The sequence below is a fragment of the Athene noctua genome, chromosome 1 (assembly GCF_965140245.1).
Source record: "Athene noctua chromosome 1, bAthNoc1.hap1.1, whole genome shotgun sequence".
Classification (NCBI taxonomy): Eukaryota; Metazoa; Chordata; class Aves; order Strigiformes; family Strigidae; genus Athene; species Athene noctua.
The window spans coordinates 221,207,426-221,225,346 of record NC_134037.1 but is presented as its reverse complement, the minus strand read 5'-3'; the positions used below and the strand labels follow the sequence as shown (position 1 = coordinate 221,225,346).

The following is a 17,921-nucleotide window of genomic DNA, read 5'->3' as shown; positions in this document are numbered from 1 at the left end:
TCTGGTCATCCTTATGGTGCTATGGGACATATCCTCTCTTAGTGTGAACAGCCATAACCTCATTAACTTCCTTCCCTATAATATAGCTTTCCTAGCACCAAACACAAAGGGAACTAATGATCTAAAAACTGCAATGTGGTAGCATGATAAAAAAGTCCTTTCTAACATCTTATCAATTACCATTATATCTTCTGTTTAACAATTCATTAAAAAAAAAATTTAAATGACCACACAAACTATTTCAAAGAGGTTTTTATCTCCCCTTCCCTATATATGTAATAGAGACCATCAGACACCATAAAGACCATTCTAAGGTCTATTACATGAAAGACACATAATAACCATTGAAAAGAAAAATTTAAAATAAAAGAAATAAAAGAAAAGGTATCTTTTGGGAACTGTTTGGGGCACAAGTCACAGAGGAATTGTACATGCAGAGTTGTTTGAATAGACTGAGAATATATCAGGTCTTTTGTGCACATGTAATTCATTTGAGCCTATTCAGAAAGTCATGTATGTCCAAGATGCATTTGAGTAACTGCAAATACAGAATAAGCAGTACATATATGTGCAATTGGGCTGCAATGAGTCCAGTTCACGTGGGATATTTTGGAACTGATGTGCACATATCCCTCAAGTAAAAACTGTACATCAAATCTCTCCTAAATTGTGTCAAAACAAGTCTGTGGAAGAAGTGTCTTGTTGGAGGATGGCTTAGTGAGCGTCTCTAGAAATACTCTTATCCAATATTTTTCTAAAAATACCTTTCAGAAATTTGTCCTACCCTTGCACTCTTTTCTGCATACACATATTATTCACATCTTATTCAACAATATGAAAAGCTTTTGTGTTTTCTATGCAACCAAAATAGATGTTTTCTGGCTTCTTAGTAAATAACAACCCATTAAGAAAAAACTTGCAATTTCATTTTTCACCTTTGTAGTCCATTAACTGTAATAGCTTTTAATGTACTTTAAGCATTCTTGAGCCTCTTGGGCTGAGTGAAAAGACACAGCAACAACCAGAGTGTCGAAAGGTTATTTTGGTGATACCAGGTTTTCCGAACCTTTCACTTAGTGGATCTTTATATTATCTGCCACAGGTGACAAATTTTACTACTATCTGTTTAGGGTTTGAGAAGTATTTAAAGCTCAAATCGAGATCACTTTCACAATGGGCTAGATGATGTATAAATACATAGCCTGAGCTCAGTATCTTAAGGAATTACAAATTAATATATTGAGATTTAATAGGTAACATTTAAGAAGCTAATTGAGAGTCTAGATCTGAAATATGTGAACTGTAAATATATTTGCACACAGATACCCATTAAGGTCTGTTTCTATTCTTCTTGTTACACTAAAATGCAATATTCAGTAAAATATATTGTGTAAATATCTCTTTGTGCATTTATGGACAGAAAAAGTATGTTTACACCAGCAGTTGGACAGCAGAACTATGAATGAAAATTCCTCTGTACATCAACTCATAATAACTTTCTTTAAAAAAGAGCCTTCTCAGAGACTTAACTAAAATTATAACACAGACCAGAAACAGAATTTAAGCAAAGTTCGGGATCATCTGTTTGCTGACTTTGCTAGAAGACAGCTCAGGTAGAAGAAAATCTTTGTTGATGCTAAAACTTCCTTTGAGTCTTTCATATTTATAAAAGCATACTCATATATGTTTCTGTATTTATTAAGGTGAATAAGCATGCTTGATATATATTTACACTACATATATATTATAAAAGAATCTACTGCTGATAATGCAGAATGAATGTCTAACTATATAGGATGACATAGTTATCATTATTTCCCTTTTTGATGTGTGACTGCTAACAGGAAAATAAAATTCTAATAATAACTTTGAAATATTTAACTTATTTCCATTTTGCACTAAGGATATATTGGAAATCTATTATTTTATATTAGCTAGAGGTCTAAGATTGCTCATAAGTCTACAGGGGGACATAAAAACAAAAAGAAAGACTGAGACTTTTTAATACATGGATTTGATGAAGTTATACCTTAATTGCTGCTATCATAGTAGTCAAGAAGCAGTTATTGATGATTATCTGAAAATTACTTAAAAATTTCCATTAAAATCACAGTTTAAAAGCTTTTCTGAAAGAAATAATTTAGCTTCCTTTGTGAACATGGTGAATATTTAATATTTTATTATAGAAAACAGCATGCATATTTTCAACAAGAAAGCATCCTTCCCATAACACCTCAAATAACATATTCAATTTAAAATGTAAGCATGACATTCAGGCTTCATTTGCTGTTGGTGTCAATCTAAAAAAATATAAATTGATGCAGACAGAAAATTCTAATCTGATGCCCTACGGCCAGATCCAATAAAAGAGTTAAGCATCTAAATTTGGTGTTAAAGTAACTAACTTTTAGGTGTTTGTCCTGCAGATGGGAATCTTGGGCTGAAATGATCTGGGTTTTACATTCCTATGTAGTATATAGTGTAGGTATTGCTGGGAAGGTACCACTTAGGAGGTGTTATGAGTGGACATTGCCTCTAACATCAGTTAGCATCACCCAAACCAGGTACTCCAAACTGCAATCTAATGAAGTTAACAAGTAGAACTATAGTCTGTCTAATGTCAACAGAAAATCATATGCAGCTATCTGGAGCTAGTAAATACAGAAACTATGATAGTAGGACTGAGCTATAAATTCCGCCTTGCAGATCCCATATGATCAGACTCTAGGTCTAAGGGCAAAGGGACAATGGTAAAATATACTTCCCTCTTTTACACAAAACATAAACCCCAAGGATACTGCCCAGGAAATTTGTCACAAGTTCAATTCCCTCTTCTGCCTACAAGGAATTGGGATCCACATCTCCAAGGGGTGTGTGTTTAACTTTCAAACCATTGATTATTTTGAACTCTTTTTCTTGAAACACCGCAGGTCACTGAGCAAGAAAACAATCAGGATTCAGCAGTCTAGTCCTTAGGTTCTCTACTAGTTCCTCTTTCCTATGCTGTTTTCAGATTTAACAAACATCACTGAAGAGCTGAACAAGTATTCAGCCCCATAAAAACCATCAAAAATACACTTCTCACAATTTCAGACTGGGAGATTTGCAGGACTTCAGATAACAGCTGAGCAGGATAAGTGATAAAATATAGTTCACCAATACTGAGGGACTATCTAGAGCAAACTCTTTGAGTCATAAAAACTTTACCTGAAAAGACTCAGAGCCTTAATTTTAACGTAAAAGGCTGAATGGATCTTTTTTACTATGACTTCTATACTTTACCTAAGTCATTCTTGTGATCTGATCTAATAAAGCCAAATGTGCATCATCAAATAGTCCATAATTACAGGTTACAAAATTAGATACTTGGTTTTGATGATGGCTGTCAAGTACTTGAACTAACACTATGTACTTGAACTTACCTCATTCTTCCCAGGATCACTTGCAGTTCTACAGACCACTTCCAGTAAAAATGGAAAATCTGCTACCCTTTAATAAAGAAAAATCCTGGAAATCTAGGGTGATTGACTTCTCCAGTCATACAGATAATGACATCTTGAATTATGTATGAACTGTGGGGCAGAAGTGCTCTGCAGTGTCTCCTGCAGTTCTCCCTAGTCCAGACTAGGAACCTGGCTGGATGACAACATAACCCTTAGCAGATCTAAGTTTTCTTCTCATGGAACCCAGGGAGTGGGTGGATCTTCAGATGTGTACATTGGGTCTTGCCCCAACATGAGCTAGGACATGGCCAAGTTGCACATCTGGAGTCAACAGCTGGAAAATGTTCCCAACACCCACAGTTTACACTTTGTCTTTGAGAAGAGAAACTCCTGTTTTCTTGCAAGAAATATTGACACAGAGCCTGGTGTAAACAGGCAGAGAGTCAGATCCATAGAACCTAATTTGATTCTTGGTGGGATAATGACAACCTGACTCCAATGGAATGTGAGGTCACTCCAGGCTGCATACACCAGAACCTGAGAACAGATTTTGAAGACGGTCTAAAGAAAAATAAAATTTAAAAAAAGCCAAAACAAAAAACTTCACAAGAGATTTACTGGTAGCTTAAACGCACCGTATTATTAGTTTTGCAACTAATAATAATTCTGGCTGAATTTTGAATAGAAATGTATATGATCTTCAAAAGACTGAATACCCTCAAACTGTTATTCAGTTTGCAAGTATCAGTGAATAGTTTCTAAATACATTAGACTTTGTTGCAAGTACTGGGTAAATTAACTTATTTGTTTTACGTTGATAACAGATAAATGGTATTTTCTCTCCTGTATCCAACTCATAGATCAGGTCAGAGAAGTGATTCATCCCTCTGACATATGTTAAGTCTTTCCAAAATTTGGTATGTTGATCAGTTGCCTCTGCTGTAACTTTATTCCCCTTTTAAATTCTCTGTTGACTGTAAGCTTTCCCTGATCTCAGATCACTTTAGAGATTTTTGGCCTTTTAATTTTTTTAATGGAAGAGAAGATAAGAAGAGAAAAAACAGGGCCTTCTTTACCCGGCACAAATTCCCAGGTTCAATTAAAAGCCATTTTAGTTGTAGCTGATAGATTTCTGTCAACAAAAGTAGAAGAAAACACAAACTTCTGTTTTCCTCTCTCTCTCTTTCTTTTGAATCAGATGATGAAGGTGATGCATTTTCAACAATAAGAGTACCGCCACCTACATATGTTTGTTCGCATTTTTAAATATGGTTGCATTCTCACTGATTTGCAGTGGTAAGCAACAGTTTGGAAATCTGATTTCAAGCTCACAGTGACAGAAGTAGATAATTACTATCTCCACAAATATCTATAAGTTAAATCACTTGTTTTAATACAGATTAGATTAGTATTAAAGTTACAAGATTGGTATGAGAGACATGATAAATGTAGTCATGACAGAAAACAATTTTTAATTTAGTATACCCTATCAATCTAGATAGCCCATGAATATTTACCATTAATTCAGTAGGCTGGAACAGAGGGGGGAAAAAAGAACAGGAAATAGAAGGTTTGACCTAAACAAGGACTGAAGAAAAATGAGAATTCTCAGCAGTTTTAATGAGAACAGATCTTGCAAAAATGTGAACTGGCAATAGATTGGAAAATACATTTGGGGTACCACTATAAACAAAGCCTCTGAAAAACCTGAATGACATGCAAAAATAGTAGCGATTCTTAATATGTACTTCTCTTTGCCGGATTTACCAGTCTGATTACACTTAAATGAGTAACCTCAAAGGCTGAAATAAAATCGTTTATGGAAATTCAAAACAAACCTATTTGATCACATCATACTTCACAGCAGGGATACAATTTGCAGGGGCTGGGTGAGGGCATAGTATAAGCTAAAACAGGTTGTGTGTGCAATGAACCAAACTAAATGGTTTATATAAAAGAAATGTTGTTTCCATTAATTTTTCTGGTAATCCTATTAAAAATGCCACCTGTCCAGAAAAGAATTGTCCAGATTTTAATTCTTTTTCATGTCTCAATGTTCAAACACAAGACAGAGAAGGTATCATCTTATAGCTATTAAAATGTGGCACAAAATATCTTATTCTGAAATCATTACTACAGCAGTTTCCCCAGCTCTGTTTCAATGTCTGGCTATTACACCTTTTCCTTTTGGTCTCAGTGTGCTCAAAGAAGTGATTTTTCTGATAAGCCCAAAGAACATTTTTTCAAAGGATATGCCATATTTCTAACCTCTCTTGAACCAAAATGTTTCTAGTCTATAATACCTAAAATTCACATATATAAAGTAAATGTAACATGAAATGCACCTTTTAAAATTCCACCACCACCTGTCCAAAATCCCCTGTAATAACCCTGAACAGGAACTTAACTTTGAATATCAACAGAGATGAAATGGTGTCATAATCAGCATAAGTGCATGTGGACTATTCACCTAGATCAAACACTTTGGTCATATACTCAATTAAATTTAAATCCTATTATATAATGTGTACCAGGATCATTTTATGCAATTCCCTAATTTAATGGCTTGGTATTAGCCTTTTTTCTTTTCGCACACATGGACTAATTTTCACGGTGCTCAGTCCCTTTGGGAAGTAGGTCACTGAAGTCAACTGGATGAAGATAGAAACTTAATACCTAAACAGTGTTGTAGAAGGGTCAGAGACACAGTAGTGATGTAAAATTGTTTTTCACTAATCCTTCTTTGTAATCTTTATGAAATTCCTCCCTCATATAAATATTGTTCATAATCTCAAGGACCACAAAGTAGAAGAATCAAGAAAGCTATCATCATGTTATAATTTAATTTGTGAAACAAACAAAAAAAAATCCCAATTAAAAAATAAAAATTCCAATTATAATACTATTTAGCTGTTGAGACAATACTTGTTTTACACTGAAACTGTAGAACCATAATATTCATATTACCTTTCTCAATGTGTATTCTTTTTGTCTCATGTCCCACGTCATGACCAGCCAGATCACCCTCCTTAGGTCCAGGCAAGACATTAGGTGACAAACCCATCAGCATCTGGTTCATAGATAGCCCATTCTGATGGACAGCTGCTAGACACAAGTGCAGGCAGAAAGAAAATCAACTGTCATATTAACAATACACTTTTGAACTTACTTTATATACTCTTTCTCTTAATTTATAATTAAGAATGCTAACAATCACAAAGTTACCTAATTAGTGCTATCAGTATCCATACAGTGGGGGAGTTTTTCCCTGTTAATTCTGTTTAAAACAATTCATTATAAAATGAAGAGTTCAGTATCTTTGGACAAAATTGGATATTTGCGAACATTTTCTCGTTTATTTAACAGGAACTGAAATGCAAAATGAAGCAAACCAGAAAAGCATAGAAGGGTCAATGTGAGATACTTACTGCTTTATTTTTTTTTTAGTCAGTTGTACAAAAACTCTTGTATATTGTCATTCCCAACATGGAGTCCATAACTTCCTTAAATTAAGCAATGTGGCCAGCCAGATAATAAACACGTTTTTTCAAAATATACTGTGCAACAGTAGAATTGCTTATTTGCTCATCAGATAGCTTGAAAAGGTCTTTCCAAGTTCTCAAATAGACCTCAAAACCCCATAAAAGGTACTTTAAATCCCCTATGTTTTTATCCTGAAAAAAATGATTTGCGAGAGGCTTACGACATTTTCAGTAAAGCATTTTTTTATACATAACCCATATTTCTGTAGCAGTCATCTTACTGTTGCTGGTCCCACAAAAGCAGATGTACTTAAGAATCGAGTGTGATGTTAACAACTCAGATAGGAGTGAAAATAGTTATTTTATAAATAAATAAGCTACTGAAGTGTTCCAGTGTTTAAGGAACTCTGTTATGTTCACATTAAAAGAAACAGTGTGCAAAGGTCCCACTTCACTCATAAGTAAGCAGAGTAACCTGAACAGTACAATTTATTTTAAAAAAAGCGTCATTCAAGTATCTTTCAATTTTTAATTTTTTTTTTTTTTTTAATTTAGAGAACAATGGGAAAGGTCTTCAATGGTTGTACAAAATATGGTATTTAATGAACAACAACAACAACAACAAAATTAAAAATTAAAAATCCAGGGTTGTGAGGTTTTGTTCCCAGAACTTTACTCATGAACTCTGGTGGCTTGACCCTGGCTGGATGCCAAAAGCTGATCTATCACTCCCCCTCCTCAGCTGGACAGGGGAGAGAAAATATAATGAAAGGCTCATGGGTTGAGCCTGGGGAAATAGACAGGTCACAGTATATGGGATGCCAGTTTAATCTGCACTCTGAATTGTCCAAGTGGTAAGAAAACAGAATTTTCAGCTTGTCATGGTCAGGCCTCATTTCTTTCCTTGGTAAGTCATTTTTCATCACACAGTAATGAAAAATCTTTCATCTGAAGGTCAATGAAGAGTCAGCTTCCTGAGTCTGCACAGAGCCTGAAAGGAAGCAGTCTAAAAGACACGTGCTGCGTCTAATCAACACAACTACATATTGCATATAGCTGTTTCATGGCCGCCTATCTGCATGCCAAATCCTCCAGTTTCACCTACTGACAAATTCCACTGTGGATAGATGCCTTAAAACACAAAAACCTGCAACAAAGCAATAATAAAAGGAATGGACAAGTGTAATATGAATTTAGGTAAATATCCGTAAAATAGTATGTTTAAAACCTTAATTTCCAGGCTGTTGAACTGAAATATCATAGACTTAATGGTCTTTGCCATATCATTTATATCCTGTACATGGAGCCTTGATAAAAATGATACCACTCTGAGACACCACGGTTTAATTTCACTCCATCCCTTGTGAGCTATAAGGTGATAATACTCTCTGTATCATATTTCTCACCATCACAAATTTTTATAATAAAAAAATTTATAAAGTATGTAATTTTTTAATTGATTTAACCTAATTACTCTTTACCAAGCACTTCTACCATATAATATGTTGCTTATGAAATCAGATTCAATTTAGAAATCAAAACAGAGTAACCAGATTAAATAAAACTCAATTTCTTTAAAAAATATTTACACTATATGTTCAGTTCTAAAACTAATCTAGCGAATTGCTTCCTGGCTGCAATTCTGTATTTCATAGCTCATATCTTTATGTTTAATATGACATGATGGCAGTTTATATAAGTACCCGTTAATGTAGCATCAGATATTATAATACTGTAAACTGGGGAACATAATGCTGGGAGATAGTTATTGCAGCTGAACTTCTGAACATGATACATATGAGATCTATTTAAGACGAGGGCATTTTGATTAGAAAAACCATCTGCACCTAATCAAATTTAAAGTGGTGACAAGAAGAATGTGACCTACGGATTCTGTCTGAAGAGCTCTCGGTCCGTGCAGGAGAGCTGGACACACTGCTGCTTCGATGAGAGGATGGATGGCTGCCAGGTCTTCGGCCCTCTTCAAGAGAAGGAGCAGGAGAAGGGCTGTCTGGAACACGTTCCTAGACCCCACAAAAAATATTTGCAAAAAAAGGCAAGGTTAAACTAAACCTCTATTTCCAAACATCATTTCCCTGAACTGTATCTCCTTCTTAAATTACAACCCATTATTTCCTCTGTTGAGGTGTCCAGGATTTGCAGAGTACTCTCAAAGGAAATTTGGCAATTTTAGGACACTAGACCTTACATTTTAGTATGCAATGTGAGCGCTGCTCATCCTGTCAGGCTTTTAAACTGCCTTCCGGACTACTTATAAATATAAGGTTTTTGTTTTGCTTTTGATTATTTTTTCCCCTGACTTCTATTAGCATGAGGTTGAATTGGAAATACACATTTTGGTTTATAGACTTTAGCCTTATTGGATGAGAAACTATGTCCTTTTGTAAGTAAGTAAAGACACTGGTTTAGCTTATGCTGAATTTTACTCCACGTTTTAATTTCAAAGGGCAATGAGATCTTACGGAAGTCCTATGGATCACAAAGAAAATATAATCTCCCTACTGAACCTATAACAGTAACATGTGTGATGAAAGTTCAAATGGCTCCTCATACCATGGAGGACAATACCTGGAACAAACCACATTTTTTGGAAGGCCATATCACTACTTAAAAATGGGGAAAAATGCCCATTCATGTTTTTCTATCCAGGGGAAAGCCTGGCATGGTAGCCAGAAGAAGACAGGATGCATTTCAAGATGTTCCTTGATTTTGAAAACTAGAGCATGAGGACTGTGATGGTTTGAACTGCACTTCTGCTATGTAAGAACTGTCAGTATAGAGCAGATAGATATATCTGACATTTACACAGAACTTTGACAGAAACAATAAACAAAGGGAGCTGAGTGCATGGTAGTCCTTTCTAGAAAATTCTCTATCTTTCCCTGCAGTTTCCTTTTTATTACTAATAGCTCTGAAGACTTTAGGTCATTGCTAAAATATGTGTGAGTTAGGTTGGTTTGTTCAAACAGTGATAAAAATAAATAGTTCCTACAAGGGAAATCTATTAGAGAGACTGAAAATGTTAAACTAGGGTTTTTTTTGTTGTTGTCAGCTTTTTTTTTCCCATTTGATAATTGAAATCCTGACTCCTAATTAAAAAAAAAAAACACAAAAAAAAACCCAAAAAACAAACAACCCAAACCAAAACCAACAAACAACTGTATACATTCAACTAATTAAAAGATTTCAGTAATGAAATAATATGATTAGTGTTTAATAGCACATAAAAAAACTTGCTGCTGCAAATGCCTAAAAGTTTTCCTGAAAAAGAGCATCATGTTCCTCACACTGCAGGAGTCATTATTTTTTCCTGCACAGTAGCTAGATGAACATTTATTCCTCTAAACGCATTCATATGAAACTTAGCAACATGACCATCTACAGTAATCAACAGATTTGTTCCAGGTAAGTTTTATAATAAATATTTGCTAAATGTGAGATTCTGACTGCAAAGAGATTCAATAGACCTATGGATGGAGTGGGAGAAGACCTTTCAGAGGAACGTTTCAAGACATTTAAGTGGATTCCACTTTAATAGTCTTGGGTTTTTAAGTCAAAACCATTGATAATGACAGTTTAACTGTATCATAGCTCTAGGCTTATTATGACTTTGATTGTGTTTATATGTCCATGAACTGGGTATTCAAGAGGAGGATTATAATGCAGAGGTTTTCAGAATGTAGAAGATTTATTTCTTTAGATTTAGGAGGATTTAAACATGCACAGCGTACAGATTTGGTATAAATTGGAAGACGGTATATTTAATCATTCATTCAATATATAATTTCACTGTTTGGCATACAATGTATTGTTCTTAGAAGGGTTTCATTAAAATGAAATCCAGTGAGCACATAAGATTTGAATACAGAGCTGCAGAGTAAATTAATTTATTTAAACAGCTTAATTTGTTTATCCTATTTATTTATGTGTGCTTTTACAGCATGTATTATGAGATGGAGAGAGCAAAAGGAATGCACAGGACAACAAAATATAATTACTGCACAAATAAAACAGATAATGAGTTTTATTCACTTATAACATAGCAGACAAACTCTGTGAGAAAACTATACATACTGGCTTTATCAATTCATTTGTAAAATACCCTTTCACCCCAACAAAACACGGGATTGAACTACGCAGAAATAGAAAATAATTTAATACCGTAACTCATTTTTTATAACCTTGCTTCATAATTTCATGATCAATAATATAGTCTATAGCAAATTTTTGTCTTTATCAAAACTAACTGCAATAATAAATGGAAATGCTACTAATAATAAATTGAAATACTCTGTAGCTCTAAAAAGGCATAGTGATAAACTAATGGTTCTGGAATATCAATATAACCTGTCCTCCTTACTAGAAATTTTGTGTAGAAAAGATGGACTTTGTCTGTGGTAAAATATTAACTTTGCATTTAGACTTCATTTTAAAATTTTTCAAAAAATGTAATGTGTAAAAATGTGTTCAGTAAATAAGTCAGATGATCAGAGCTATTTTGTAACTTCTGCAAAATGCTACTTTTGTATAAATAAGTCTACATGACACAGCAAAGAAACAAAATTTACTGTGTTATAATCCTGGTAACAGAAATCACCTAGGATACTGTCCGCTTTCCAGTATTTTTCCTAAAACTTGTCTACTCCCAGGACAAACTTTCTTCCACTTAACTAAAGATATTTCTAGATAATCTGGTGTTGGCTTGTACTGTAAATAGGCTCTTTGTCTCCCAACAACCAACCAACCAAACAAATAAAAATCTTTGCTTTGCTGAAATTAAGTATGAGGAGGAAACTGTGCAGAGTTCAGTCTGACATCTACATATCTGAATATAAGTATCTAAATGCAGTTTTGACACATGAGCTAGAGATGAAACTTCGGAGACATCTGTATATAGAATGCTACACAAAGGGTGGTTGTCTCCGATTTTCAGTCGATTGAGATATAAGTCAATGGAGCGTCCTCCAAAACCAGATACCTACGCGTCAGTTCAGCTGCTCACATTTGAGCCGTTTGAGCCCCTGAAGGGTTTTGAGATGTCCACACCAGGTTGACAGGCAGGACCTACAAAAGATCTGCTGCCTTCTGGAGTGGCAGCAGGATGCCAAAAACACTGTCCTTGCACGTACTGGCTGGTGAGCTGAATAGCTCCTAAAACTCTTTATTTTCTGTATTTGCTAGAAAACAAGGAATACGGCATTATTTACTGCTTGTAAAACATAACACTCACTAGCTAAGTTTTTTCTCCATTGGTTGCTTCCCAGTTTCTTTTTCTACAGGTACTCACAAGTAAAAAGTAGTGTGATCAATTTAGTTCATATGTAACGATTTAACATATGGTCTTTTCAAAATTGGTAAAACTTTAAAATGGTCATCAGAACCAGAGATTATACTAAGCAGTGGACAACACACTCTTAAGGGCCAGATTTGAAGCATTCCTTATCTTGGTGCTCTTTACAACCTAATACAAATCATTAATCCCAAGCATTTAAGAATCTGACATTTAACTCCTCAAAAAATGCTCCTACCCTATGTGAAATATTCACTTCAGGGAGCTGCAATGCCCTTTCCTATACTCTTACTCCACTGACATTACAAGTTACACATGCTCAATATCAAGTCCATTTCACAAATAACAGAATTTTTCCTGTGACACTGGTTGTTTGGGTTTTTTTATCTTGTAAAGAACAGGTAAAATATTTTAACTGTCAGAGATTTTAACTTATGAGACTGAAGTTGTCTCTAGAATTAGAAATCACTCCAATTTTGTTCCAGAATACCACATACCACCCAAACACAACACTGTCTCAGTCTCTACAAGTAGAAGTGTCTTGATGTACCTGTCAACATTTTTCAAACAGCTCTCTGCATAGATACTAAGACCATACTGTAAGATCTCATTCCAGAAGTTCCTTTTAAATAATTTCCTATTAAGATTTATCTTAACATATCAGTAATGGTACCCAGAAGACCATAAATGCTTTCTTCCCTGTATCATATATCTTTTTCTTACAAGGTCACAAATGTAGTTATTAATCTCTTTTTTTGCCTCTTTTGTTTCTGCTCCAGCAGCATGTGCTCATTGTTTGAAATGTGCCTCCTTACCAAAAGTCTTCCTCAAAAATATACCAAAATGTAAAGTTGATGGAGTCAGCTGTTGTCCCTATATCACTATTGTAGAGAACATTTCAGGTAATATGTGTAGGATTAATCTTTTTGCTCCTAAGAACAAACAAAGAAGTGATATCTTCTATGTTCTCACCACCTCGGTCTTTCCACAAACATACTTTATTCTTTGCTATTCCTGTTCCTTAGTGACCAAATTCCAGAATCTTTCTAACAAAGTTTGAATATCACTACTTCCAATAACCTACCAGTTTTGCATGCACAGCCTTCATCTCCTGCATGTTTCTCTCCTACAGGTACTTTCAACCTCAGCTTTTTCCTTTTTTTCTGGTTTCCTTCTCTGTACAACTCATCTCTTGGATTTAGTCATCCTTTAATTTTAGTCATGGACTGAGCTCTAGACACGCAACTAAGTATAGCTGTAGAGGTATATAGCTTTTGAGACTATTCAGCTGTCTTGATGCTCTTCAGCACTGAACAAACTTCTTTAAGGATGTTTGTGCTTTCAGCCATTGAAGTGCAGAGAATAAAATAACAGTTTCAGTGTCATACTTTTCAATACTTTAGGTAACTTTATACGGGGAAAGGGCATATGACACACACTGTTTCATAGTTCATTTTTAAAAAAATATATCTTTTAATCAGGAATAGTTCATAACATTCCAACCTTTCTGGGAAGGCACCTGACTTCCAAGCCTTTTTGTGGCAAATCCCTTTTACAATGACCAAAACACAGACTTCTTACTCTTCAGTTCCTTACTGACCTATTTTGAACTAGTGTGAGAAGTATTCCAGGAATGGCTTTCTTGTAAAATGGTGTATTATTTGACACTTTATTAGTTGAATGAGTGAAATAAATTAATTACTTGCGTATCTTTTGTATTCCCTCCTAACAGGACAGTTTGCTTTTACAGTTTTATTTTTCCTTTAGTCTAGAACACTATGAGACTCCAAATTAACATTTATTCCTAAGAATCACAATATTAATTGGGCTAATACTTATTGCCTAACTTCCTCAATCACCACTATAAAATGTGTGTTATCTGACTGACTGTTATAAATTTTCATTTCTATTTCCTTATTGGCATACCATCACTAGCTTGCTAAACATCTTACTAACTTCCCACTGATGCACATGTCATCTTTCTCACCTTTTCCTTATAGACACAATTCTAATCCTAATCAAAATTCAGGAGTTCAAATGTTTTGTGTGGTCATTAATTGCACTATTATTGTAAATAGTGGGTCTATTTCTTACAAAGATTTTTTTCTTCTCTTTGCGAGTATCTTGAACTTATTTATCTTTTGGACCAAGTTAATTTAATTTCCGTTTTACCTCTGCAATTTGTCATCGATTCTACCTTGCTGTTCCCATCACAAGAATAATGATAACAAAAAGTCTATGGATTTGCTTGATTCTTATTGCCCTGTTTATTATAGGATTATTAGGAATATCAGCAGCAGTTAACTGACAGCAAATCCAACCAGGAGACTCCCAAGTAATCTTTTAACAGTACTCTACACAACAGAGAACCAAATCCTTTGAAATCATGGGCAGTACATAGAGTACAGTGAATTAGCTGGGAAGTGAGTTTCATAGGATTGGGCCATTACAGAGATTAAAAACAAGCAAGCAAACAAACAAATAAACAAAAGTAGATGCCTATCAATACCAAGACAGACCCTGGCTGTACTGGCAAAACTAGAATAGCATACAAGGTGTTGACAGTTTGGAATCATGATGAATCAGGATCATTCCTGGAAGTGCCATGGAGCCTCATAGTACAGACCTCTGGATTTTGTGTATTCTCATGAGAATGTCCTGGCACCTATTCTGGACTTGCTTCTTTTTTTGTGCGTATCCTTTTAACTGAATTTATAAATTACATTTTGCCTTCCAAATAAGTATTTGGTCTAACAAAATATCCTTCTAAGGTATACAAAAATGCCTGTGAAATACGCAGACACGCAAAAAACTCTTTAAATTGAATTATTAATTTCTTATTGGCAAGTTGGACAGATTTTTCCTGCTTACTTCTTACTTGAAAAGTAACCATTCAAGCTTAAGAAGCACCACTAGGAATTCACCCCTCAAAGTCAATACAAACTGTACATTCAGCCAAACAGCAAGAACTCATCTGACTAAATGTCGTTGTCTATACTACAAATATCTACATGTGACCTAGTCACCCCAGGCTCATTTTTTACCCATACATTTATGCTTCCAAGGTACAACTCACCTCACTCTAAAGTAGCTATTTAAAATAGGTCCAATGAATTATGCCCTAGAAGACAGCAAAATGAATCCCATCCCTTGTACCTGGCCTCATGGACATTCTGCATCAAATAAATCTTACACCACATACATAGTTCCCTGTTACACATGTGAATATGCCAAACAGAAAAATTTGTACTACCCTCTCTGCACCATGAGTTTCTTGTAGGTATCTATTTTACATGACACAAATTAATTCATACAAGCATATGGCTGCTTTTAGCTTCAAACTGCACCTCAGAAACACGCATGTTAAAACAAATAATAGGATCCCATAATATTTTAAAAAATGACATTATTCTGAGTTATGACCTACCAGATATGCAGCTACCACCACCAAAGCTCATTATTTAAAAAACTGTATTAAAAGTTAAAATAAAGAATGTTAATCATATAGTTAGAACTAATTAAGGAGGTGGGACACAGTGTTCTCCAATATAAAGATTATTAAGTCATAATAAAGAAGTTCAGCTACACTTGGACCTAAGATCTTCTCATTCTAAAGGAAGAAACAGAAGTAAGTGTGCATATACATATTTATATTAACATAAATGCAAAAAAAGAAAAGTTTAAAAAGTTATTCTAACCTGGAGTTTTTCTCTGTTATGTGCAAGATCATATGAAAAGATTTAAGATATCACATTTTCTGCAGTTATGACAAAAAGAAAATGAAATATTAATTCAAATTTTATAGGTATATCATAATTTTCATGTTTCCTTTCCCGATATGTAAAAGTAGATGTTTTAGGAGCTGATAGTCCTATTTTTATTCTAGAATATTTATTGTAATTACTTTTAGTATTAAAATGTTTTATACTGAATCAAATTTCTCCTTATATAAAGAAGAAAACTTGATTTTATTTCATGTATCACATAATGAGGAAATGAAAGCAGCTCCACTCTTCATATTTTGCCTATAGTATATTTTTCTGTGTATTCAAGAAAATCACTTTAAAGTAATGTTAAAATTTCTATTTTGAATGCATAATTGTCTGTAGAAATAAAAGGTTATCTGAAAAATCAGGCATTTTTCAGGTTAGGAATCCAAAAAGGGCATTTCAGCAATTTGGGATATAATTGATTTTGTTCTCATTCTCTTTCTATAAAATGGGGTTAGCATACCCAGCTTCATGGGAATGGTGCAAATATGTATCTACTACTGCTTGCATAATACTTTTTCTGTAAGGCACAGAAGTGTCCATAGAAAACTTTTGCATTCAACACAGGATTCAGATAACACGTTAAATAAGATTGGGCCAGACAGTGATTTAAAAAAATCCAAATACAGAATAACTAACCATTCACTGAATGAGGTAAGGGTTCTGCAGAAAAATATAATATGTGACGATGAAATTAAAATGTCACTGTACTATATGGATGGAATACTGTCACATTAAGGTTGTAGAGGCATTCTGGTATTTCCTAATGTTAGTGTAATGTATTTTGAAATTCAGTAATGGTCCTTTAATGCTTTTGATGTAATTTTAGTCAGTGCATGAAGACATATCTACATATTTTACAGTAACATCTGATACATTGACACTTCTGGAAGTTCTCTCAAGTTTATACTACAGGAAAATTCTACTTTGTTGGTAGTAGCAGCACTGTGGAAGAGGTTTCTATCCAGAATGTCTAACTGTACTTTGAAGGTGCTTCTTATGGCCCCAGTCCCTACAGGATGGTGTGCCAGCCAATTTTGAGAAATACTTTATTTAAAATCCTACATAATTTCTGCAACTGGAAAATGTTATTGGTAAACTCTTCTACACTGAAACTTCTTATGATGGCCAGTATCTTTTGGTGTTAAGAGTCTGCACTAAACTCAAGACTGCTCTCACAGCAGTTACAGAAGACATAAGATGAAGCTTCTACTGTTTGTTGCCCACCCCTCCATGAAGTGAATTTGTTCATTTTCCTCTTACAGTCCATTTCCTTTCAGGTCCACTCTCTGAACTTGCTCACCACCACTCCGACATGAGAAATTTAAATGTACTCTGTTCCATCATTCCTCTACAGCACTGTGATATTTCTTCTCTTTGGCTATTATTTGGGATTTTTGGCAACAATTACAGGCAAAAAAATATCGGAACATTAAATTACATCAATAGGAACATACACATATTGCCAATGAAAAAATAAAAACTGAATTAGTGTTAAAAATTCAGGTCAGAATAAGCTGATAAACAGGTTTTTAAAAAAATAAGCTGTCAGCATCTACCTTGATTAAATAATTTAAGTTAAATTAAGTAAATCTCTGTTACTGGATAACAGGAAAAAAAAATATATCTAAAAAGTTATAAACAAATATAACACAACCAGTGCTGTGATATATGTAGAGACTTAGCAAAATTTAGTCTCGTGTATTTAATATGCAGTAGAAAACTATTGTGTCACTGGTCACTTTTTCAGCTGGAAGTATTTGTTTCTCCTGGTTTATTCTTAATTCTTTCTGTAAGTATTAGTAACATTAAATGGATGAAGTGCAATTTTTGTTTTCGGCATACTGCTCTGTTCTAACTTTTACAATGAAGAATTATTTCAAATTGCTATTAATATGACATAGTCCTTTGTATT

General features: G+C 34.3%; 1 protein-coding gene across 4 annotated transcripts in view; it reads right to left on the bottom strand.

Annotated features, from left to right (window-relative positions):
* The window catches only part of DACH1 (dachshund family transcription factor 1), a 368,620-nt gene that overhangs the window by 98,364 nt on the left and 252,335 nt on the right, over positions 1-17,921 (bottom strand). For 3 of the 4 annotated variants that reach the window (XM_074912141.1, XM_074912169.1, XM_074912158.1), the window contains 2 exons: positions 8,814-8,949; positions 6,411-6,545 (listed from right to left, as the gene is read on the bottom strand). In XM_074912141.1, the coding sequence (XP_074768242.1) occupies positions 6,411-6,545; positions 8,814-8,949 (271 nt within the window). Of the gene's footprint in view, positions 1-6,410; positions 6,549-8,813; positions 8,950-17,921 lie in introns of all 4 variants that reach the window. The other variant, XM_074912150.1, reaches the window with a different exon arrangement.